Genomic DNA, 24,263 nt, shown 5'->3' on the forward strand with positions numbered 1-24,263 from the left:
CTCAGTGGTTTCGCTGCCTGCTGTACAAGCGCAAGGACCCAAGTTCGATCCCTGGTACCAAAAATAAAAACAAAACAAAACAGAAAAAGAAAAAAAGAAAGGAAGCAATGACTCAGGCTCAGTTATTGACATGACCTTCACCCAAGGCCAGATCATCCTGTGGACAGATTTCTTTTCTCTTTAGGGATTTCCTTCCAGTTTCTGCTCCTAAAGCACAGCCATGTAACTTGCATTTGTCTTGTCTCACCTATATATTAATCAACAAAGTTATACTGTATTGTATATAAATATATATACATTAATCAACAAAGTTATATTTTAACGGGAACTAGGAGAAGGCAGGAAAGGGGATGAGTTCTTATGGCAGAGGAGTAGCCTAAAGAAGAGCCATTAGGTGCCTCTGAAGCTCAACCAGGAGGGAGGTGGCTCTGCTGCATGAGCTCCTAGGAGACTGGACAGGAAGGGCTCGGGTCAGAGCCACTGCCCCAACTCATGGGGTGCCCTGCTTATAACATGCCATTTCCCACCGCCACCCGGCCACATTCATGTAATACAGGAGGACACAGGTCTTCTCTGTGCCCTGGGGTGAAGAACGGTGCTGGGAGGTAATTACTGTCCAGAGCCCGGAGCTGCCAGGCTGCTCCTGTGCTTCCACAGCCCGGAGGGTGGGCTCACAGCCCGCCCTGGATGCCAGGATCAATTACAGTCCCGAAGCCCGTGCCTCACTGCCCCTTATTCCTTTTTTCCATGGAAGGCTGCGCTCGACTTTTTATTTTCCCCCTTCCTGATGAGCTGCACATTCAAAACCTGTGTGGAATACGCAAGAGGGCTGTGTTTTTTAATAGCAATATTTGGATAGCAGAAAAGGAAGAAAAGGAAGCAAAGTCTTTGTAAACAGGGAAGGGTGGAGGGGGTGAAGGGCGCAGAGAGAATGGGGAAGAAATAAGAACCAAGACACATCATGTAAAGGTACAAGATCCCCATGATGAATGTAACTGTATTGTGTACCTAACATGTACCAATAAACTAAATGGAAAAAAAAACCAAAACCAGCAGCAGGCTGGGTGGCAGCCAGGTGACAGGGGACCCGGGCTTGAGGCTCAGCTCCCCCGCTGCCAGGCCGTGTGGGTGTTACACGTGTTTCAAGGTCTCTGGGACTCAGTTTCCTCATTTGGACGGCACCACCCCAGGGGCACTGGGAAGATGAAGCAGAAACCAGCAACGTGCCCAGGGGCCCACAGCAGGAAGCTGCATGTCACGTACTCGGGAGGCACTCAACAATTACACTTTCCTCTCTTCTTTCTCCAAGAATCCGATCAGAAGATTTTTTTTCCCCAATTGCACAAATTACATCTTTCTTGCTATTCATAATTTCCTTTTTATTTTTAAAAGAAGATGGCAGGCTGGCGTGTGAGATGGAGTGTGGAGTGCACACACATTAAGGTTTCAATCCAGAACGGACAATTTTCTAGATTTCCATTACCCGCTTCCCTGCCCTATCTTAAACACAGCTGTCAGGACAAGAGGCTCATTAAAAAGACTGTTTTGACTGACGGAATGTTCATGTATCAAATTGGAACTCCATCCAGAAATACTTGAAGGAGGTAGACGGAGGTGGCAGGGAGCCACAGAAGGGGATATTTTTGCAGAATACTGAAGTCCCCTAGGGAGAAAGGTGCCTTGCCTTTGCCTGGAGTCTTGGAAGTCTGAGAGGGCAGTGCTGCAGTCACCAAAACACAAGCACCTTGATCAAGTCCATTTCTGTTTCAAAACCAGTGAAAGAAAACTTCTGTCAGGCAATGACCCACTAAAGGACACGTGAGCAGACTGGCCAGCTTTCCCGACTGGGGACCTCAGTCCTCGCTCTCCCGGTCCTGCTCTGCCCTGTTGGGTGGGTCTTCTTCTGGGAGCCCTTGACGGGGGCCCTTCCCCGGTCTCTGTCCATACCCTCCCCTCTCACTGACTGGCACCTCAGCCACACCCATTTGCCAACAACTCAGTCATTTCCAGTGCAAACTCCATTCTGCAGCTTTGAGGACCTCTCTTCTTGAGATCCCTGCGGACACTGCAGACACAGCTCACTTCTTTCCGCCCAGTGCCTGGCCCCTCCTCTGGGGGTTTAATGACCATCATGTACAGTGACCCAACCCAGGGGCAGGAGAGACCTCCTGGTCTGTTCTTCCCTGGGAGTTGTGCGAACCTGCTCATTCTGCTTTCCTCTCCCTCCTTAGTGTGGTCTTAGTGGTTGCCTGGTCTCCTGTCCTGCGCCTTCCAGTCTCCCGTCTTCTCTGCTCCCAGATGTGTCACGATGACATTTAGCGGTCAGCGGACATAGTGGCTTAACCAAGTAGGGGGTATGAACTTGTGTTTATCTATGATTTAACCCCACACAAAGAAAAGAGGCAGGCAATCCAGGACGCCTGCAGCTGCTCAAGGACTTCATTAAAGATCCAGGCTCCTGCTGTGCTGCCCTCAAGACTGCAAGATGACTGCAGGGCTTCTAGGCATTGTGCTAAAGTTCCAAGCAGGAATTAAGAGGAAAGGACCAACAATAAGCCTTTCTGGAAGCCCCATTTGCTAAATCCAGAACGGAGTCACAAGGCCATACTTTGTCGGAGGAGGGTGGAGGGAGTATTTTGAGCTCACCATGCTGGTGTTTTAAACAAAATCAATACTATTAGGGCAGACAAAGGAGAGAAATGTATCATGGTGGACTGAACAAGGCTGTCTTTCCGGCCCTTGTCCCCTGCCACCACGGACACCTCCACCCGAGCCTACTCCAGTCACTAAGAGACTTCACTGCCAGCTCCAGTGTGTTTCCAGGCTGTTCTGTGACTCTGACCTCTGCCCATGCTGTGCCTTGTGTCACAAATGTTTCTTTTTGCCCTTGTCTCCTTGATGAACTCTTCTTCACCCTTCAAGCTCCGCTCATTCCTTTCCTCTGCTGGGAACACAGCATTGGTCCAGTTAGATGGAGCCGATCCTCCCTCCTCCCGGTCCCTGCCCATTTCTCTACTTCTGTCCTGTGATTTCTGGTTTCCACTCTCATGTGCCCTACTGGTCTATGAGGTCCTCAAGGGTAGAGACCAAGTCTATTCAACCGCACCCTCAGTCCTAGGATGAACAACACAGAGCAGGGCTGCAAGGCTCCCTGGATGGCTAAAGGATAAATGAACAGATGCATAGACAAATGGACAGACAGACAGTGGACAGCGGGTGAACAACACATGAACAACACTTCAGGAGGCCTCGTGGAGGGGACCCAGTCTCCCCCTTTCCCAACATGATCATGGAGACAGCAGAATTCTAGTATTCTCTGATTTTACAAAAGAACTGCTGGGCTCCTTATAAAAGGAGGCTTGATGTTACGAACAAGAGGATGAAAGTCAGAGATAGTGGAATGCGCGATGATTTTAAATTCCATCTGTTACTTAAATGCCAAATGACCAGCTTCCTGAACATCTGTTTCCTCACATTCCAAGAGGGGCTGACAACAGTTCCCTCCCAGGGCTGCTGGGAGTTTTAGAGGTGATGGGATGGAATCCTGGTACAGGCTCACTATTCCACTCTAGGATAGACCCAAAGCCACGGCTGAGGTATGGGCCATTTTCCTTTCTAGCCATGGAAGCCACTGCTGATAGCCTCCCAGTATCCACGCCCTTCTTTTTTCTCTGATTTTGTTCTGAGAAGAGTCCTGCTCTGAAGGTAGCAGACTTCATCCCTTGAAGCAAAGTCAAGGCAGCTATGCCAATTGTCCTTCTATGGCCACCAAAGGGATAGGAAGGGCCTTGGGACTCAGGACTGGGTACAGAGGTGTGGGAGTACATTGCTGGGGGCTCTTAATTTCCTTTAACACATTCCTGCTGACTTGAACCACTGGTGGTGCATGACTGTTCCATCAGGCAACTTGTCTGCCCAAAGGGGATGCATGCAGGTGGTCCAAAGCCACCTGGCACTGAGACATACGAATTTCAGCCCCTTTCGTGAACATGTTAACAAGTCCCCTTTCTGTTGCTGGAGGTTGTCAAGTCTTCATGGCATGTTCAGAACTGTGGCACCAGCTAGACCATCCAGTCTTGGCAAAGAGCCATGCCAGGGGATGTAGGACGGAAGCCCAGTGAGACTTGGGTCACACAGACCACCCATGGCCTTCTGTTTATGTGACGGAAAAAACTGTCTCATTCTGAGCCAGGCAAAAGGAGTTTCCTGTTTTCTACAGCCCAGAGGAACAATGGAACCCTATACTTGACAGAATAGTAACTCTCCTTTTGGGGCCACCAATAATCCATTTTTTTTTTCCAGTACTGGGGACTGAACTCAGGACCTTGCACTTGCCAGGCAGGCATGGTGCCACTGAGCTACATCCCCGGGCCTCCAATAGTCCATTTTTGAACACTATGTAAGTCAGACTTTGGAAACTTATAAACTAATAGTGTTCACATGTTATTCAAGAGGGCCCGGGAAGTTTCCCAGTTAGGGTAAGTATCAGTAAGACTCTAGGAAATACTGTTTGTCAATGACTTTGATTGATTGACACCCTGCATTTCCACCACCTGTGAAAGCACTTTCCCAAGCACCTGCATTCAGCAGGACCAGGCACTGATCCAAAGGCAGAGCCAGGCAGGACTTCATCAGGGCAGGGAGGAACTGAGAGGGCAAGGGCCTCAGTCATCTCAGGCCACATCTGGACAATGTGGAGGCAATCTGGAGGTGAGAAACAACTAACATGATGGAGGCAGAGTGTGAATTATCGAAATATCCCAACATGTCAACTGAAAACAAAGAAAGAAAATCTCTTCCCCTCTGATTTAGATGGTGGCCTTTCCCTTCTGGCTAGAAGAGACTAAGCATGGCATATGCTATGCACTTAATTTTTGGAAGAGAATTGATGGCTTGGTAACCAATATCCCTAAATAAAGCATCAACGGCGACTGATCTTAAGGAACAGACCAGGGGTCATCAAGCTCTAGCTGACTGTTTTCTTGTGCAGCCTGTGAGCTATGAATGTCTGCTATATTTCTACACAGCCACACGCAGGTTTACCTAAACACCTGTGTAATATCCTCAAAGTTGCCTTTTGGCCCATAATGCCTAAGATCTTCATTATCTGGCTCTTTGCAGAAACAGTTTGCCAGCCCATGATAGGAAATTTTAGTATTTTTTTATTTTTCAAAAAATATAAAAGATACAGATGAGTAAAACAAATAACATAATATTCATACTCCACCACTCACATGACATGTTTTAAGATGTACTTTCACTGCTTTTACAAAAGAAATATTACAATCACAGACAAAGTCCTATTGTACCAGATGCGTTTAGCTTTACCTGGAGGCCTGGCCAGACATTTGGCCAGGGGGTCAGAACTGAGCCCAGCAAGGCTGAGGAGGACCACTCCCCAGCCCTGGCCCAAAGACCAGAAATGGTCACCCAAGCACAACACTTCACTGTGTTGACAGAGTAATCACACGCAAAAAAGATTTTCTTTCTCTTGAAAACAGTCTTTGCCTGGGAATATGCTATGGAAGTAAATGAATTTTAGTTGCCCCAAGAGCAGACATTGGAGGGACCTACTTTGTGAAGACACAGTCACATGGTTTCAGGAAGGCACAGTCCTGAGGGTAATACAGCCAGTGGTTACCATAAATTAAGACAAAGAAGAGATAAAATGAATGAAAGAAGAAAGGAAGAAGGCATGAAATAATAAGATGTCAAGGGCTGGGCCAGGGATGTAGCTCAGTTGTTCTGCCGCCTGCCTCGCAAGCACAAGGTCCCAAGTTGGATCCTCGGTACCAAAAAAAAAAAAAAAGATGTCACTGGTATCACAGTCACCCAAGGTCACAGGTGCCAGCACTGCAGACTTCAGGAGGAACCACACACTACTGTTAAAAGGTAGTCAGCAAACAACTTGCAGATTTTCAGATATGGTTCATGGAGAGAGAAATCCAAATATTAAAAAAGATCTCTAAAGAGTCATGAAGTCCTTAATCTACAACTCCACATTGGTGCCAACTCTCTGTTCCTTTCCTGACTTCCCTCCTAGGCCCTGAGCCTCTTGAAGGTAAGGCCAGTACTTATTCATCTCTAGCCCCCTAGCTGCCAAATGGAGAGAACATTAAAATAAACATTGAAAAATAAAAAAGATGAACACAAAAATAAGCAAAATGCCTGACCCAAGGTCAAGAGCTCCAAGCAGAATGCTGAATCTCTTCAACAAAGACAACAGTCAGTTATGTGGCCTTAAAATAACTTCAGGCATTCATTCCATAGAAATGTGCAAGCACTTTTGAAGATTTGGGCTTATTTATGCACAAAGAAGTTCATGGCAGTAGTTTTGTTGTTTCTGTTTTTAATCAGAGAACAAGAGGAAATGGCCTCAATGTCCAATAATGACAAAAGAGTTAAAGAAACCTGGTAGGTCTCTGTACCACACAGTAGTGGTTTAGGGAACATTTTTAACGACATGAGATAATGCTTTGTATGACATAATCTTAAATGTCCTTCCAAAATGCTCAGATGACATAATCTCTGCCAAATGAAAAGAAAGCATTTCTTAATAACAGGAAGTGCTAAGGTTATAAGCCAAGGCCCTACTCAAAGTCTTCCTACTTGTGAAGCCAGACATAATGAACTTTATCCCATGAAACCACAAACCACACTAACAATGTAGGATTTCATACAGCTGAAAGTGACAGGGGCCGGTCACTGGTGAGTAAGGCTCACAAACACACTCCTAAGAAGCCAATAATCAGGTCACTAATGAATTCAGGATAAACCCTTTGGAACACAAAAGAAACTTGCAAATGTCACAAGCACAGCGCAGAATGTTGTCAAACAATCTGGTCAGACAACTTCAGTCGGACTCCAAGTCAACACAATCATTTCTCTGTTCAGAATGAGTTGATGCATACTTACAGTACCAGCTGACATTTTTAAGGACAAGGTGAAGTGAACAGACTGATACGGTTTTTCTTTTCTCAAGGTAATGTCTCAAATCAACCTTTATGGAGCTGGGGATGTAGCTCAGTGGCACTGCGCCTGCCTGGCAAAGGCAAGGTCCTGAGTTCCATTTCCAGTACCAAAAGGAAAAAAAACCCTTTATTATTTTTAAAAATCACTGTTTTCTGGCATTACAGCCCCAGGCTTTTTCTGGGAACCACAGTCCTGAGCTATTGGGCCCATGTGGACTTAAAACCCTAGAGAGCTGGCCACAGTTTGCACGGCCCTTTATAGGTCCCTCCCTATTTCAAGAAAGACCAGAAACAGCATCTTTGTCTGTGGAAGGCACAACCCCCCTGCTCAAGGTGGACAGAGGAGGTGAGAGACCTACTCTGAAACAGCTGCTGCTTGCTGAGGCCACTGGGGAATTCCATGCCCTGTGGTCCAGGTCTTGATCAGCTCCCTGGAGCCTCCCTTGGCAGAGATCGCTTGGACATTCAGGTGCTAAGCCTCCCTTGCTGGCTGGATCAGCTCCTCCCCAGAAGCTGCTGGAGAAGGGAGGTAAGGAGAGGCCCTGGAGGGAGAGCAGGTACCCACCCAGGTAAGCTAGCGCCCTCCTTCCTGCTATCAGCACTCAAGCCAAGCTTGACAATAACATGCTATTGGAGCCAGGACATGGTAGCCCACACTTGTAATCCTAGCACTCTGGAGGCAGAGACAGGAAGATCTCAAGACTGTGTCCCACCTGAGCCACTTAGTGAGACCTTGTCTCAAAAAAATAAATAAAATAAAATGAGTCTGTGATACAGCCCAGCGTGAAGGACTTGGGTTCAATCCCTAGTACCACAAAAGAAAAAGAAATACTATTATTAGTCAAACAGCAACACCATTAATATGCAGGCCTAAAAGCCAGACTGAGCCCCGTGGGGTAAGCCAGTGGGTTCCACCCACTGTGCTCTTTGTCTATAAAATCAGAGCAACAGTGCTTGTCATGTGGTATTTATCAGGTGGTATTTACTATCATTTTAGTATAATGTTCACGGTGTTTTACATGACACAGGGAATAAGTGAGCCTCAAGTAAGCTGGTTACCTATGAATTTCAGGATCCACTGGGGACACTGTGGAGCCATGGCAGGGACAGGGGACTCCAGTGCAGTGGCAAAGGAGAGGTGGAAACAGCACTGTCAGAGAAAAGTGAGGTTCCGATTCCAATAACAATCAGCAGTGGGACAGAGGTACCAAAAAGAAAATGTGTTCCTTAAGTGTCAATTTATTGAACATTAAGTCATTTAAAATATTTTTCAGTAATAATCACAATATTGATGATGGCCAGAAGGAAAATATTAACAGCAATAATTACCATTTCTGAGCACCTGCTGGAACCAGGCCATAGTGTCAAGAGACTTGGTGATGTTATCACTGTGCGCAGGGCTTCCTGACCTGAATGAAATCTTGCCCTGGAGGACCCGGGTGTGCGTGTCCCTAAAATGGAGGGACACCAACACTCAATGGGGTTGTCTGTGCAGGTTGTGAGAGCAGTGGGTGGCAAAAAGGTGAACAAGAACAAAGTCGAATATTAACCAAGGCTCTCAAGAAGCTTGTCAATCTCCTGCATTTTTAGGGGGAGAAATTCTCTTTTAGGTGCCTTCCAAGGTATGACAGAGAAGTCAGGATGGAAATTGTAGCCCCCAGAGGGAGACAGAAGCATCGCCAGGAAGCCCCACGGGAGGTGCACTTGGCTGAGGCAGCGTCACAACAGCCCCAGGCCAGCTCCTTCCACCTGGACGCTACTGCAGGGAACGGTCTTCACCTGGGGTTCCAACTCCCCAGGACAGTGCCACACATGTGGACGATGTTTGAGAAAGATGATTTTCTTTCACTTCCATGCCTATGGAATTAAAATGGACTGAGTTGGAAGGCTTTCTCCTTACACCTAATATACATGGCTCCTCACCTGTACCACATGCATAGAGCATCTTCAAGGCCAAGACAAGGGGTGTCAGGAGCCTGTGTGGCCCTCAGGGAGTGTTACCTAAATGAGCATGCTATTCTTCCAGTTTCAAAATCAATTAATACTACACATAGATTTTTTTTTTAAGTAAAATAAAAAGGCAATGACATTTAAGCAATTTTTAGCTTATTTTCAACAGCAGCGTTCTAGATTTGTATTTGTCCTGCTGGAAGTGGGGAAGGGGTGCCTTTGAATGAAGGCAAGTTCAATAAACTAACAACCTAACCATAGAGGAAATGAGAGTGTTTTGCTAAGATAGGTGCTAGGGGTTCCCTGTCCCCACCAAAATTCATGTCTAAGTTTCATCCCCACTGTGAGGAATAAAAGGATGGAAACTTAATCCAATGATGCTATTTGTAGGTAGGACCTTAATTCAGCTATGGCACCTAGAGGTATTAGGAAGTAATTTAAGGTTAAATGAGGCCATGAGGGTGGGGCTGGATCCAACGGGACCATAGCTTTATAAACAGGAGGCGGAGAACCCCATGCTAGGGCATCTGTGTGTGTGATGCCCTCTTGAGACTGAAGAAAATCCTCACTAGCAAGGACCTCATCATACTGAGACTGCCTCGGTCTGATCTTGAACTTCTCAGTCTTTAAAACTGTGAGCCAAATAAGCCTTCATTCCTTATAAATTACTCGGCCTGTGGTACTCAGCTATAGTGACAAAAAATAGAATAAGACACTAGAAATACTGGGATTTTACAAAGGATTCTCATTGCTAATTTCAAGGTGATACTAATTGGTATTTTTAAAACAGGACTCAAACTTTGAAGATGTAACATTTTGACTTTATCAACTGAGACTCTGCTGTTTTCAAGGTACTGGAGGTTCCTTTTTAAAATGTTGCAATGGGATTTAGAATTTTTATTTCCAAAGTGATCCCCAACCCCAGAGAAGGAAACTTTACCTGCTTTGTCACTCCTGTGGCCTTAGTGCCTAGCATGGGGCCTGCGCTATTTACTGAATGAATAAATGCTGACTTAACTTTGAGAATCAGCAGCGCACATTCACACATGCCAGATTCTCAATTTATAAATATTTACCATCAGGACTTGATTTTAACTTTAATTAGCCCAACTGTTAAGGATACCTCTAAAGTGAGAAATATAATCCATTGCTTCACACCAGATGTAGCTCCGGCAGTGGGTCTGCTATCTAAGTTTATAGTCAATGAGACACAACCATCAAATGACTCAAGCGTGATGTTTTATGGTGAATGGATCAAGACGTAAAACAGATGAAACCTGAGAAAATGAATTCTTGGTCAAATCCTAGAAAATAAAGAGCATAAAATTCCTTAACTTGATACACTGCCAGAAACTCTGGATTCTATGGATGCTTAAACAAAGACTGATTTGTTGGGCCGGGGATTTAGCTCAGTGGTGCTGCCACCTGCCTTGAAATTGCAAGGTCCTGAGTTTGATCCCCAGTACCAAAAAAAAAAACAAAACCCAAAAAACAAAAAACTGAGTTGTCATTAGAAAGCTGGTTTAAAAAATAACCATCAAGATTCTTTTTAAAAAATTGCCTTTGACTGACTGACTGAATGTCTGATCGATTGTTTTGAGACAGGGTCTTGCTATGTAGTTCAGGCTGGCCTTGAATTCACTATGCAGCTCAGGCTGGCCTTGAACTCAGGGTGATCCTCCCGCCAGCCTCCTGGGATTACAGGTGTGTGCCACCATGCCTGGCTAAAAACTATTTTAAATGGAAGGCATTGTAGGATGATTGCGGTTGTCTTGTGGACACATTTGCTAGATTTAGAAAATCCTAGGAAATTATGCAGTCAAAGTTTTTTTTTTTTTTAACTAACACATTAAATGGAGAGGCATGTGCTTTAAGAAATAGATTCTATCATTAATTTCCATAAGAATTTTTCATCTAGTTCCGTTTCATCTAGTTTCATCTAGTTCATCCTGCTCTTTTAAACTAGAGTCCCTTTGCATAAAATTAAGTATTCATTCCTTATCTACCCTGAACAAATCTTGGACTCAAAACACAGTCTACTTTTCTGTATATGCCAGGGGCCAAGACGATTTTGCTGTATTTGCTACAGAGACTGTAAGGCCGAAAAGTCCCAAATATTTACTAACTGATCCTTTTCAGGGAAGTGTGTGGTCTCCTGACCCAGGCGATACATTTTCTATCTGTAAGTCAGATGGTCAACACTAATCCATAGGTGATTCGGATGTTACCTGTGATTCTGCCAGCAAGTAGATCCAAATCAAGCCTAATTTAATTCTGTTTAACCAATATTTACTTATTGAGGGACTACTAAGTGACAGTCTCAGCTTGGGGGCTGGGCATATAGTGGTGAACACAGCTAGGCTATATTTCCTAGAGGAATCAGGATATAAACAATTTCAATACAACATAGTAAGGCATCAGAGTCGAATTTGATGTTTTATTCTTCCTATAAAGTATACCGTGGGAACCTGACCTCTATATTCTTTAAAGCTTTGAAATTTTAAAACCATAACCATGGGCTAAGATTTCTTTCTGCTGTTACTTTAAAAACATAAATATTAGAGATGAAACTCTAATTCTGTGAAATTGCCCATTAACTTTTGCAGGAAAGATCAACTTACTGGAATTTTTTATAATTGCCAAATTTGCTCCGGGCTCTTTAATATACAGTTCTAATCTCTATTTTGAGAAAAGAAAAGAGATGAGGTATCCAGACATCAGGGAAACACGGCCAGTTAAAGCACCAGACTCCTGTTTTTTAAGATTGAGTTTTTAAATTGCAATCCACAGAGTCACATACTAACCTTCTGCTGAAAGAGGCATGAGGGATGGAAACAATGTCCAGCTTTGACCACGATTTCATTATCTACTATCTGTCTTTGCAATTCCAACTAGGTGTCGAGTGAATTAAGAGGAAAACCAATTTCTACATCCCTTGGATGTGATGAAAATGATTATCCTCAGGCAGAGCAAAAGAAGACAGAAAATAACAGGTGGCGCTTCACATCTGTGTATCTGTCCTGCCCTCATATCTGTTTATTTGTACCAGTTATTGACGTTTTTGTATCATACAAATAAGGCTTTTTATTGAGCTTCAAAAGTAGAAACAGGATGTGTTCGTTTCTAGGGAAACCTGAGCTTGGAAGCTCTTGGGTTTTGAATCACAGAGCGCATTCCTACATACAAGGTGGCCTATTATATAGTGACATCCCTTCCTCCTCATTTACTTCATCCCATTTAAAAAAATTAATGCAACGATGGGAGATGATTGTTGATGCTCATTATTAAATCATTTATTCATCCCACACAATGATTCAGAATTATTCATTAAACTTGCTGGAAGTAGGGTTTTACTTCCATGGTGGTATGGGGAGGGATGTGTTCTTTAAAAGGATATTTTATAACAACACAATTATCATAATTAAAAGCTACCCTGATAGTCTGATGAGCTTCTGACATATTTTTGAGTACTGGCATTTTAGCACGAGGAGATAAATGAGACTGAAATAGTACTGGGGAATAATATTGCCATGGGGGGAAAAAAACCTGGAGGCAACATTAAATACCACCTGCCATCATCACCTCCAATGTTATTCAGGTCTTTAAATTAACAAATTTTACAAAATATCACTTGAACTTCTGGGTTTGCAGATGAGTTCAAACTGTATTGTGAGCCCAGTATTGTGAGCCCACATTGCCTGTGTCCTTGAACTGAGTATGTAAATATCTGCATGGAGCCTGCCTACTTGTGCCTCCCAACCCAGTAGGTCACTCAGTGACCTGAAAGATTCTGAACTGCATCTGTTGGAGGTAGGCCCAGGTTTACTCTGTGTCTGAAGGTTATTAAGCAAAGGGATTGGTTTGATAAGCCACCCAAACTGACTGTAGGAAGGCTCCCATCTCTCTGGTTTTCCTTGATTAAGCAGATGTAGGTGAAGATCCTAAGATCAGTGGCCTCAGGTGATACCTGGGGAAACTGCGGAGGGGGCACTCAGGGAGGCAGAAACTGACTGCTGAGTGACCCTGGAAGGCTGGCAGGTAGATCAGGGCAGAGGGATGCCCTGGTAGCTTTCCTTGGGACCGAACACCAGGGACGCCATGGGACGGGATGGGAGGGAGTGCCGATGGTCTGGAACATACAGTGGAAAGACTGTGCCCGCAGCTCTATGGGAGCCTGGACTCACTCTGTGTGTGTCAGGCAGAGGGCGAGTGCTGGACAACTAGTGCACTGGGTCAGCTGGCCACTGAGCACACAAATGTGAATCAAAGACTCCTGCTCCTTCATTCATCCCACAAACACAGATGAAGCTTCACTATGAGCCTAAGAGCTGAGCTAGGCCTCCTGAGTGCAGAGGCGGGGTGGGGGTGGGGGAGCAATTTCCTTGCCGTCAAGGAGCTGAGAGTCTATTGAGGGATTTGCACACATCAATACTTGAAAATCCATTTGCCAAGTGCTGGGATCAAGGAAAGCTGAGGAAGCTTGAGGCGAGGGGAACATTACACAGAGGAGGTCAAGGGTGAGTGGGCTTGGCCAGGCGATACGATATGGAGGAGGCCAGAGGGAAAAACGGCAACTTCTGGAATGGAGAGGAACTGGGTCTCGTCCTGGGCTGGGGAGGTCAGGACCCTCTTGTGGTCCCCCTGGGTTGCTGGAGGAGAATGGGCAAGAGTAGAGCAAGCAGCATTCTGGACTGAGAGATGCCACTAGGACCCAGGTGAGACAGCGGTGACTGAAAGAAGAGGTTGGGCTGGATAGAAAAAAAAGAGTAGAATTAAGCTGATATAACATATCAGAGACTCTGCAGGCAAGGAGGCCCCTACTGGACTTGGAGCCCTCAGGACACTGGGGCCTGATGCCATTCCCAGTGGAAAAAGGAGACTAACCCCCTACTCTGCCTCTTGTTTAGCAAGCAACAGCCTGATTATAATTTGGCTTCTCGCACAGCTCTGCTCATGGGAAGAGGCTGCTGCATGGATGCGGCAGGGGGAGGACTCTGTCCTGCTCTGATCAATCAACTGGCACTATGAATTGTACTGGAGTCACATGGGTGACCCCTCGGAGGCTTTGGGTGTGGGGACACCCTGGACCCTGAGCCTGCAGAGTTGCTGCACTCCAGTGTGATGCAATGCCTCATTCTGGGTCTCTGGGTATGTGGAGTCTTCCTCATACCTGGGATGGTAGCGGGCAACATGTGCTCTGCCCTTAGATGGGAAACCCAGAGCAGATGCTGCTCAAGAACTGGTTAACAAGAGTGGAAAATGAAGAGCAACCAGGGATCGGCATCTGTATCACTTGCCATTTTCTATGAAAAGAATTGCATCAGGGGCATTAAATATTCTCCTGGCTTTATTCTCTGTCACAGAACAGCCTCCATGGTGGAGATGATTCCACTTTGACACTTTACTTCCTTGGAATCAGGATGGTTTTCTGCACCAACTGAAGCATGGCATAAAATTTCAAAGGCCTTTAACAGAAGTTTTCCAACTTTGTCTCTGTAGAATAGTTGGAAAAAGTCTCCAATTACGGGAGCCTTTTGTAAAATGTCTCAGAAACACAGAAGGGCCTATTGTACCTTTCACAAGTACGTGAAACCCATTTAATACTCAAGGATGAAAACAAGGGGAACAGGATTTAAAAAAAAATAAATGATTTACTCCTGGTGCAAATGCTTTCCCCTTCCCACGTAACAAATAAAAGAAGATACTTGTATTTTTGAAGTGTTTTATACAAGTAAGCTCTAGAAAGACCTGAAAGGAGGAATTAAGACCAGCTGTCAAAGTTGGAAGCCTGCCGAGATCCTGTAACTCAAGGGCTCTCACGAGGAAAGATGAGGTGTGGGCTGAGGTGAGAGGGTGCACCACTGGAAGCTTAGTCTCACTGTCACAAACAGGCTGTCTCCATTTTTTTATGTATAATTGACCAAAAGTCTACAGCATGATGAGATCAGGCTACATACATTTCTCTCTTCTGAGTCAAGAACGGAACTCAATCCATCTCACTAGAAGCAAATTAACAAGGCCCAGGACCCGTCCATTAAAGTCACATTCCATGACTTCCTGGGTCACACTTGACTTCTGCTGGTGGGAAGCTTGGCTCTTTAGAACCAGCTGTCCCTGAGCCAGTTCCTGTTTCCCAGAGAAATGAGGAGAAAGACATCCCTGCCTTGTGCCATGTCCTGAGGCACATGCAACCACATTCAGACCTGACCTGTGGCCCCCATGTTGGGCACCCCCATCCTCAACTGGGAGCAGCTACCACAGATTTACAGGCTCGTGTGGCTAAGGTCTGTCCTAAATGTCTGTATTTTACTCCTCACAACCATCCTATTAAGAGAGCTACTGATTTACCAGTGAGGAAACTGAGGCTCTAAAGGATTAGGAAGCTTATCCAAAGCCACACAGCTGGTGAGGGGTAGAACTTGGACCAGAGCCCAGTTCTATCCAAAGCTGGTCCTCTTCCCTCTTTGCTAGGTTGCAGAGAGGCTGGCGAAGGGCCTGCTCCAGAACCCCATGCCTGAGGCCTACCTGCACCAGTGAACTTGTCTGCTAGTTCCTTGCGCACAGCCTTGGTGAGGTTGAAGTAGCCGTCCTCCTCATCGATGCTGTGCACGAACAGCGGGATATGCTGGAAGATGATGGCATGCCGGCACTTCCGTTGTCCTGCGATGCTCAGCTGCTGGTCCAGCCAGTGGTCCTGGGCCTGCTTCAGAGCCGGGCACTGGGAAGCATTGTACCAGAATTGGGAGTTGAGCACCAGGAACAAGACACCCCCGACCCAGAAGCTGAAGTAGTCGTCTCCCCACGTCCGGGAGAACTCCTCGATGGTCTCTGCTGTGGGGACATTGCCCAGGTCATGGTTGCCACTGACAAGGACCAGCGGGATTTCCCTGTCAAGGTCCCTGAGCACCCGCTGCAGGTCCTCAGTCTGCTCCTGGCGCCAGGGGGTCCCTGAAAGACCAAAGGTCACAGACTGAGAGGCCTGGGGGCAATTTATGTATTTAATAATAAAACTACGTCAGATAATAATCTAGAAATTCACTCAACCAGGCACACACAAACTACAAAAAGTAGTCACCTGCTAAAAACAAATCAATTAGTAGGGCTGGGGATTTAGCTCAGTGGTTTTGCTGCCTGCTGTGCAGGCGCAAGAACCTGAGTTCGATCCCTGGTACCAAAAAAAATTAAAAAAATAAAAACTAAAAACAAATCAATTAGTGAGGCAGGTGCCTTTGTTTGTCCCTTTGCACTGAACTCCTCCCACCCTTCCTGGGGGCACCTTGGGAATTCAATGTCCATGTGGCCATCTGCCCCACATTGCTGAGTGTTATAGTTATACCTAGGTGTCTGCCTAAAGCCTCAAGTGATCAAAGGTGGACCTTTGGAACATGATTAGATTACAGGGAATTTTGGCAAGATGCACATGCCTATTGATCAAGCCATTTGGTTTCTGGGACTTTGTCCATAAAGGTGCTGACAAAGACTGCAGGGCCATGTGGATGGTAAGAAAACCTTAAATAGCCACCTGCTGGTCTGATATTCAAAGCCAGATCCACACATTGCAGGGGTGCCCATGATTCACCACTGATAGGAGAAAAGTTGTAGCCATCTATATTTTAGTGTTCTCAGAAATGAAACAAATTAAGCTTCACTAATATTTTATATCAAGATCAACTCCACATGGTTACTCAATGTCTTAATCATATTCTTGTTGCTGAGACATAATAACTGACACTCACAAATTAAAGGAGGAAAGGTTTATTTTGGCTCCCAGTTTGTAGATGTTTCAGTCCATAGTCAGCATGGTGGAGGAAAAGTTGCTCGCCTCTTGGCAGCCAGGAATCAGAGAGCTCAGGAGGAGCCAGGAAGGGAGACACAACCTCCTGGGTGGACCCACGGTGGCCCGGCTCTTCTGACCACACCCCACCTCCTAACATATATTAATCTTAAAAAGGTTTACACATACTCATGTATTATGTATTAAGGATTATGAATAAAACACTTCCAAAGATTCAAAGAATCTGACTCTGGTTAATTAATTAGAAATAGAGAGGGGAGAGACTCTTTCTGTCTCTTTCCTCCTTCCTTTATCAGGTGCTGACTAATTTTAAGGCATGAATTAGTTACTGGAGATAAGCTGGAAGCCAACTAGACACAAATTCTTCCGTCTAAACTAGGGAGTCAGGTAATTTGCCAACTGAATTACAGATGTGCCCCCAACTGTCTCTGATGTCATATAGAGTTACTGAGAAAAGCAAAACAGGATAAGGATGTTACTTCCAGCACCATGCTAGTTCTGAGGGATATACTTGGTATCAGAGATGCAAAGACAGTATAAGAAAAATGATGGGAAAAAGCAGGCCAATTTCCCTGGGGATGATGAAAACCTACCTAAAAAATGATGCATAAGTGATGAAAGTTAAACTCAACATTCCATTATGAATTAAAAAGAAAGCTAGAGCTGGGGATTTAGCCCAGCGGCACAGTGCCTGCCTGACAAATGTGAGGTCCTGAGTTTGATCCCGGGTACCAAAAAAAAAAAAAAAAGAAAGCTAGAATGACTGTAGTTGAGAACGATTTATTGTGTATTTCAGACGAGATTGGGCACGTTCAGGGTGGTATGCTGTAGACTATTGTGTATTTCAAAAACAAGAAGGGAAGATTTTGAATGTTCCCTACACAAAGAACCAATGAATGTTCAAAGTGATGGCTGTTCTCGTTAGCCTGATTTGGTCACTACACATTGTTCATGTGAATCAGTACATCACAGTACACTCCATAAATATATACAATCATTATATGCATATTAAAAGTAAAAATAAAAAAGAAATCAAAAAGTCCTTATGAAGTAATTACAGTTAAGGAAGATCCTAATGCAGAATTAAAGGGCTTCAGAGTTCCTACAGTCATAAAACAGCACACGTGAAACAGAAACCCACAGAACTCAGGAAAGAAATGGAGGAAAAAGACAAAACCAATTCACAAATGATATCTGCAAAGAGACTACTGTTAGTGAGATTTCTTTTATGGTCAAGCACATCCCAGGTGCTGTGCAGATCCCAGGTGAGCTTGTGTCTTTCCTAACTGTTGCGCACCTAGCTCCTCACAATCCCACTCAATCAAACTCCTTCATAGGGTGGTTTAAATCTCCTATGTCACACTTTCCTTTTGGCTTGTTGATATATATTAGTTTCTGAGAGACTTGGTTAAGTTGCCATTGTGACTGTGGATTGATCCATTTCTCTTTGTAATTCTGCCAAGTTTTAATGTCATTTATTTTTAGTTACATTGTTAGATGCATCAGAGTTCAGAATTTCAGCATCTCACTGAAATGTTTTTATATATAATTCTAATAACATAAAAAAATAAAAAGAAGAGCTATATTGATGCTACAAGAAGATCTTTAATATGTATTAAGTTAAAAACGTAAGGCATGGAGGAGTAAAATCAGATATGAATTTTTAAAAGGCTTACAGATATTCATGTATTATAGATAAAACATATCCAAGATTCAAAGAATCTGACTCTGGTTAATTATGAGAAATAGAAATAGGGAGGGGAGACACTTTTTATGTCTCCTTCCTGCTTCCCTCCTTTCTTTTCCCAAGCTTACATACCATTTTTGGTAGAGAGGAAAAGAGGGAGGGAAAGAGAAGGTTAGGGAGGAAAGAAGAAAGGATGAAAAAATATTTTTTAAAAGAGGTGCTTTTTACTCAGATCCTAGGGCTTAAGGATAACTTAGGTCAGTTGGGCTGGGGATTTAGCTCAGTGGTTTCACCACCTGCTGCGCAAGCGCAAAGACCCTTGTTCAATCCCCAGTACCAAAAAAATAAAAAAACAAACAAAGATAACTCAGGTCATTCAGGCAGCTGTACTCCAGACACTGGAGTTCTACCTGTACTCAGCCTCTGCCTCTCGATTGGTCCTGGCTGGAGCTGGGGCCCAGACTTGCAGGTGTCGTGGACTGATGTGGCTTCTTTAGCTGAACCTGGACTATGGGCATCTGTGCTGATTTATATGATCCCCTCTGAGACTCTACTGGTTGTTCTTCTATGCGAACAGTCTGCTCGTTCAGGCCTTTAACACGGCAAACTACCTCAAAGGTACTCTACAAATCAATGCTAATTTGTCACTATTTTCCTTGTTGGGTTTTCTAAAAGACACCAAACCCACTGCTAGCCTTCCTTCTTCCTATGCATACTGATTTGGGGGTTTTCCAATGTTTAGTAATAGCCAACACTCCCCTAGCACTTCCTGGGGGCAGGGCACTGATCTGGCAAGTGCACTTAAGGCAAATGCAGCAGCTTACCAGAGTGGGACAACCAGTGATGGCAGTGGGGCTTGAACTACACACTTAGTGCACAGAGCTGCCCGCATTACAGAGCTGCATCACAAGCAAAGGTAATAGCTTCAGGGTGACACCCCTGAGCTGTCCTAATACACAGGACAAGGACTTTACCAAACAGTGAGATGCAGAATATCTCCCAGTCCTGATTTTAAGGATATTCACTTTTCTCTTCACATTGTAATGGAAACAGACCAGGGAATGTAAGAGCAGGCATGAGTTAATGAGCATAAACAGAAAAGCATGAGCACTTCAAAAGAAAGGTTGACTCAAGGAAAGGAGACTTTGTCTTCAGAGTAATCTGCACCAGAAAACTGTGTAATGTGATTATCTGTTTCCAAACCTCCTAAGGATACTATTTGGGGGGAAATCACAAATATCCTTCAATAACCTGTTAAAAACATGAAATCATCTTCCCCAAATCTCCCCAGTTGGAGATGAGCCTCTCTTGTATAGCTTTTCCAGTGCTTTCAATACCTCTCCTCTGCTGTCAAGCACTGGAAGGGGACCCAGTGAGTCGGCGCCTTGGTCCTTGGCCCTTGTCACTTATAAACTGCATGTCCTCGGGCAAGTTTCTCTGTTCCTCTGAGCCTTGGTCTCATTGTGTATGAAATTGATGATAACTCACAAACCCCTGGTGCAGGTCTAAGGATTCATATCAAGATAATGATGGCCAGAGTCTGGTATAATAAACAAGTCTGCAAAAATGTTAGTTATCTTCCCCCCCCAACCCAAATATAACAAATTCTTCCCTTTTTAATCAGTGACCTACTGGGTGTACATAACAATCAATAAATCGTTTCTGAACGAATGAAAACATTCGCTGAGGACATAATTTTCAGTTAAGAATTTAGAAGTAAAAGAGTGAATTCTAGATTACATAAAGCCAACTTTAATGAAAATATTTGCAGTATGTTTAATAAGCTCTCATTTGTGTGTATCAGAATCTCTTGGGGATCAGAATACCAATAACACCTTACCATTATCATAGCTCACAGCACATCTTCCTAAAAACTGGCATGGTATTACAGCAAATGTACAAGAACCTGAAGCCTAACCCCAGGCTCCACAAGACCTAATACCGCCACCACAAACAAGAAAGACGGCAACCTGGACAAGGCTGTGAGTTTCCTACATCTCAGGGGGCTCTGCCCTTCACAGAAAGGATGCACACAGAGAACGGACAGGGAGGGAGGTGGAGAAGAAGGGAAAAGACTGAAAAACTGCAATGCAGAAATGGCTTAGAAGGAAAGAGAGGACTGTTAGGAGAGCGTCTTCAAGACGGATGAGAGGTATTTGCTGAGAAATGAGTAGGAAGCAAGCAGGGACCGTGACGTGAGCAGATCCCTGTCTTGACTGAGAGGATGCCCAGGTGGGACCAACAGAAGTATAGAAAGCTGTGAAATGTTTAAACATTTTAAAACCTTTTTAAAAAGTGCACTGAGAGTGCTGTGAGGCCAAGGCAGGAGGAGCCCAAGTTTGAGCTCTGTGTGGGCAATTTAGTGATTTAGTGAGGCCCTGTCTCAAAAATAAAGATAATCAGGGCAGGGGACTTAGCTCAGTGGTTGCCACCACCTGCCTCGCATGCGCAAGGTCAAGTTCGATCTCCAGTACTGAAAAAAAAATTCAAAAAAGGGCTGGAGATGTAGCTCAGTGTGAAAGCCCTGGGTTTAATCCTCAGCATTGCCAAAAAAAAAAAAGCAACAATGAGATAAAACATGGAGGTAAAAAGTACGGTATTATAGTAATAATTACAAAATATTTATGGAACATGATGTCAGTACCCATTAAGGCAGAGATAATTATCTTGGGTGTGTCTCAAAAAGCCTTAAATATATTGCCTAGTGAATTCTCTAGGGAAAGAAGGAAGAGGAACAAATATTCTTAGCCTTTATGAACAACACCATAAGAAATAACACCATGCTTAACAGTAAAAGACTGCTTGCTTTCCCCTAAGATTAGGAAAAAGGCAAGAGGTCTGCTCTCTGGACTGTTCCTAAACATTACAGACCTCCTAGCCTGTGTGACACTGTGAGAAAGAGAAAAAAGTAACACACACACTCAGGCTGGAGAGGGAGAATAAACCTGCCTGTTCTCAGAAGACATGACCATCTCTGCAGAATTCCAGTCCCCCAAAACAAACAAACAGCTTCTGTCATCACCCATCACAAGTAAGGGAGGTAAGCTTGGATGCCAGGTCGATTTACAAGTCAATTGTATTTCTGTATCTTGGCAATGAAGAACTAGAATCTAACGAGAGGATCTGAGAGATAGTTAGGCAAGGCTGACTGAAATCTTTGTTGCACTGCTTAAAGGAAGCGAGGAAGAACTCCAAGATAGTTCTCAGGCATCTGAGCACCTGGGAGGTGGGTCACTTCATTTAACTGACAAGAAAAAAATGTGGAGAAAAATAGGCTAGAGGTAGAAGTCAAGAGCTCCTTTTCAATGTAAAATTTGGTGTTGGTATGGGGAACAAAAGAGGAAACAAATAGACTGAACCTCACTAGAATTTAAGTTTTGGGCATCAAAAAATCTTGTCAACAGAGAAAAAAGGAAACCACAGAATGAGAGAAAATATTTGGAAGCCATATGTCTGATACAGGGATTATCAGAAGACTGAGACTATCAGTTCTTAAAACTCAACAACCACCACCATCCCAGTTCAAAAGTGAGCAAAGGACTGAAAGCAACATTTTTCCAGAGAAGAAATACAATGACCACTAAGCACATGAAAAGATGCTCAACAGCACTAGGTGTTAGGGAAATGCAAATCAAAACCACAGTGAGACACCATCTCACACCTAGAAGATGGCAACTATCAAACACAGAAAAGGACAGGCGTTGATGAGGATGTGGGCAAACCGGGAGCCTTGTGCACTCTAGGTGGGGATGAAACATGGTGCAGGTAGTACTGTGGAAAGTAAAGGCAGCTCCTCAGAAGCTTAAAAACAAAACTGCAGATAATCCAGCAATTCCCCTGCTGGTGATATGCACAGAAGAAGTGAGAGCAAGGTCTGTGAACACTCGTGTGCACAGCAGCATTATGCACAAATAGCTAATGTGTAAGCAACCCAATCATCCATTGACTCTTACATAAACCATGGTGTGCGCGCACACGTGTGTGTGTGTGACTGTGTACCTGGAATGAAATATTATTGAATGAAATAGGAAACATTATTTAGCCTTATAAAGGAAGAGAATTTTGACACAAGCTATAACATGAATGGACCTTTAGGACATTATGCTAAGTGAAATCACACGCTATTTTTCTTTTTGTGACTGGCTTATTTCACTTATATGATGCATGGAGTGGTCAGATTCATAGAGGCAGAAAGGAGAATGGCTGCTGCCGAAGGCTGCAGGGGGTGAAGAACAAGAGATTTGATTGTTTAATGAGCACAGAATTTCAGTTTTACAAGATAAGGAGTTATGGGGATAAATGTGGCGATGGTTGCACAGCAATGTGAATATATATAATACCGCTGATCCACATACTTAAAACTCGTGGTAAATTTTGTATATTTTATCATGATAAAAGAAAAAAATTGCCAAAGACCAAAACAAAACAAAGCAAGGTACCTTCAACCCTTCTGTGCTGGGACACTGAGGCAGCTGGATAGAGGAAGGGTGAAGCCCCGCTCCCATCCACCTCCAGCTGCTGAAGGCCCCAAGACAGTGCCCCTGGGGCTGGTATTTCAGGGGAAGCGGGGGGGGCCTCTGGTTCAGAGGACCTGATCTGCTCCAAGGGGTATTCTATGTTCACATTGCCCTCTGAGCTTTAATTTTCTAGTCCCTAACATGAAAACTGGGACACCTCCCTTATGGAAATGGCTGTAAGTTAAATGAGATCACACACTTTAGTGCTGAGTACGTTGGGTATACTCAACTTCTTTCTTCTTCTCCCTACCCCTCCCCTCCACAGTGACAAAAGAGGAGGAGGGAGATCAGCCTTAGGGTCTCTGAGATTTTCCTAGGGTTTCCTTTTCCTCAGGGAGCCTGGTGCTGTGCTGCTGCCCCTGAGCTGATCAGGTGAGAACCACAAGCACGCACAGGCTTACATCCTAGCACTGAGAGAAAGTCACTGCAAAAGCTTATTTTGGGCCGGGAATTGAGCTCAGTGGTGTCGCCACCTGCCTCGCAAGCCAAGGACCTGAGTTTGATCCCCGGTACCAAAAAAAGAGAAAAAAAAGAAAGTCACAGCATGTTCACCTGGCAATCTGACTGCCGTGATGACTGCAGGCCACAACTGTCCTGTAGACAGATGGATAAGTGGGGGGACGGGGCTAAGACACTGGTACTGAGGGTGCCGGACAATAACTTCCAGGACAAGCTGTGAGAGGTCCTGGGAGATGACCTCTCTGGTGGTGTCCACTTACAGCTGGAAACAGAACAGCCAGGGCATCCCCTATCTGTTTCAGATTGTCGTCAGAACTCCTTTCAGGGACAATTAGGAAATGTCACATCAAATGTGAGCAATTTCATTACATCCAGTGACCCAATTCCCCAGTTCCACCGATGACTTTATCCTACAGAAATGTGCACAGGAATGCAAAATATGACCATTCATTGCAGCACTGGTTTCCCGGGAAGATAAAATCCAAACTGGCTTATATATTCATTAATAGAGAACTGGTGGTGTGTCCACACTATGGAACAAGAAACAAAACTGGAGTAGAGCCAAATCTAGTAACAAGTATACAGCTAACTTCCAAAGTGAAAATAGGAATTTGTAGGAGCTGGTATTTATGACACAATTTTATTGAAAATAAATCAACAAAACAGTATATTGATTGAGAGATGGAATATAATGAAACTGTTCATAGGGGGCTGGAGGACAGAAAACATTTCAGTTTTTTATAAAGTTTGCATGTTTTATAAGAAAAACTTAATTTTACAATCAGAAAAATAAGATGTCTAAAAACATCACAAATATACTAAGTTAGCTTTTGTTAGGTACGCAAGTGTAAACGTATTTTAAATTTGGAACAAATGTAAAATAA

At 44.3% G+C, this 24,263-nt stretch overlaps 1 protein-coding gene across 9 annotated transcripts in view; it reads right to left on the reverse strand.

Annotated features, from left to right (window-relative positions):
- Window positions 1-24,263, reverse strand: part of Cpped1 (calcineurin like phosphoesterase domain containing 1) — a 149,493-nt gene that overhangs the window by 45,213 nt on the left and 80,017 nt on the right. For 5 of the 9 annotated variants that reach the window (XM_087208920.1, XM_021237329.2, XM_087208917.1 and 2 more), the window contains one exon: window positions 15,447-15,869. The exons of 1 other annotated variant lie outside the window; for it this stretch is intronic. In XM_087208920.1, the coding sequence (XP_087065046.1) occupies window positions 15,447-15,869 (423 nt within the window). 3 more of the 9 variants (XM_087208918.1, XM_087208921.1, XM_087208922.1) reach the window with 3 other exon arrangements.

The sequence above is a fragment of the Heterocephalus glaber genome, unplaced genomic scaffold, assembly GCF_053883595.1.
Source record: "Heterocephalus glaber isolate CG9 unplaced genomic scaffold, H.glaber_assembly_v1.0 deba00000943, whole genome shotgun sequence".
Classification (NCBI taxonomy): Eukaryota; Metazoa; Chordata; class Mammalia; order Rodentia; family Bathyergidae; genus Heterocephalus; species Heterocephalus glaber.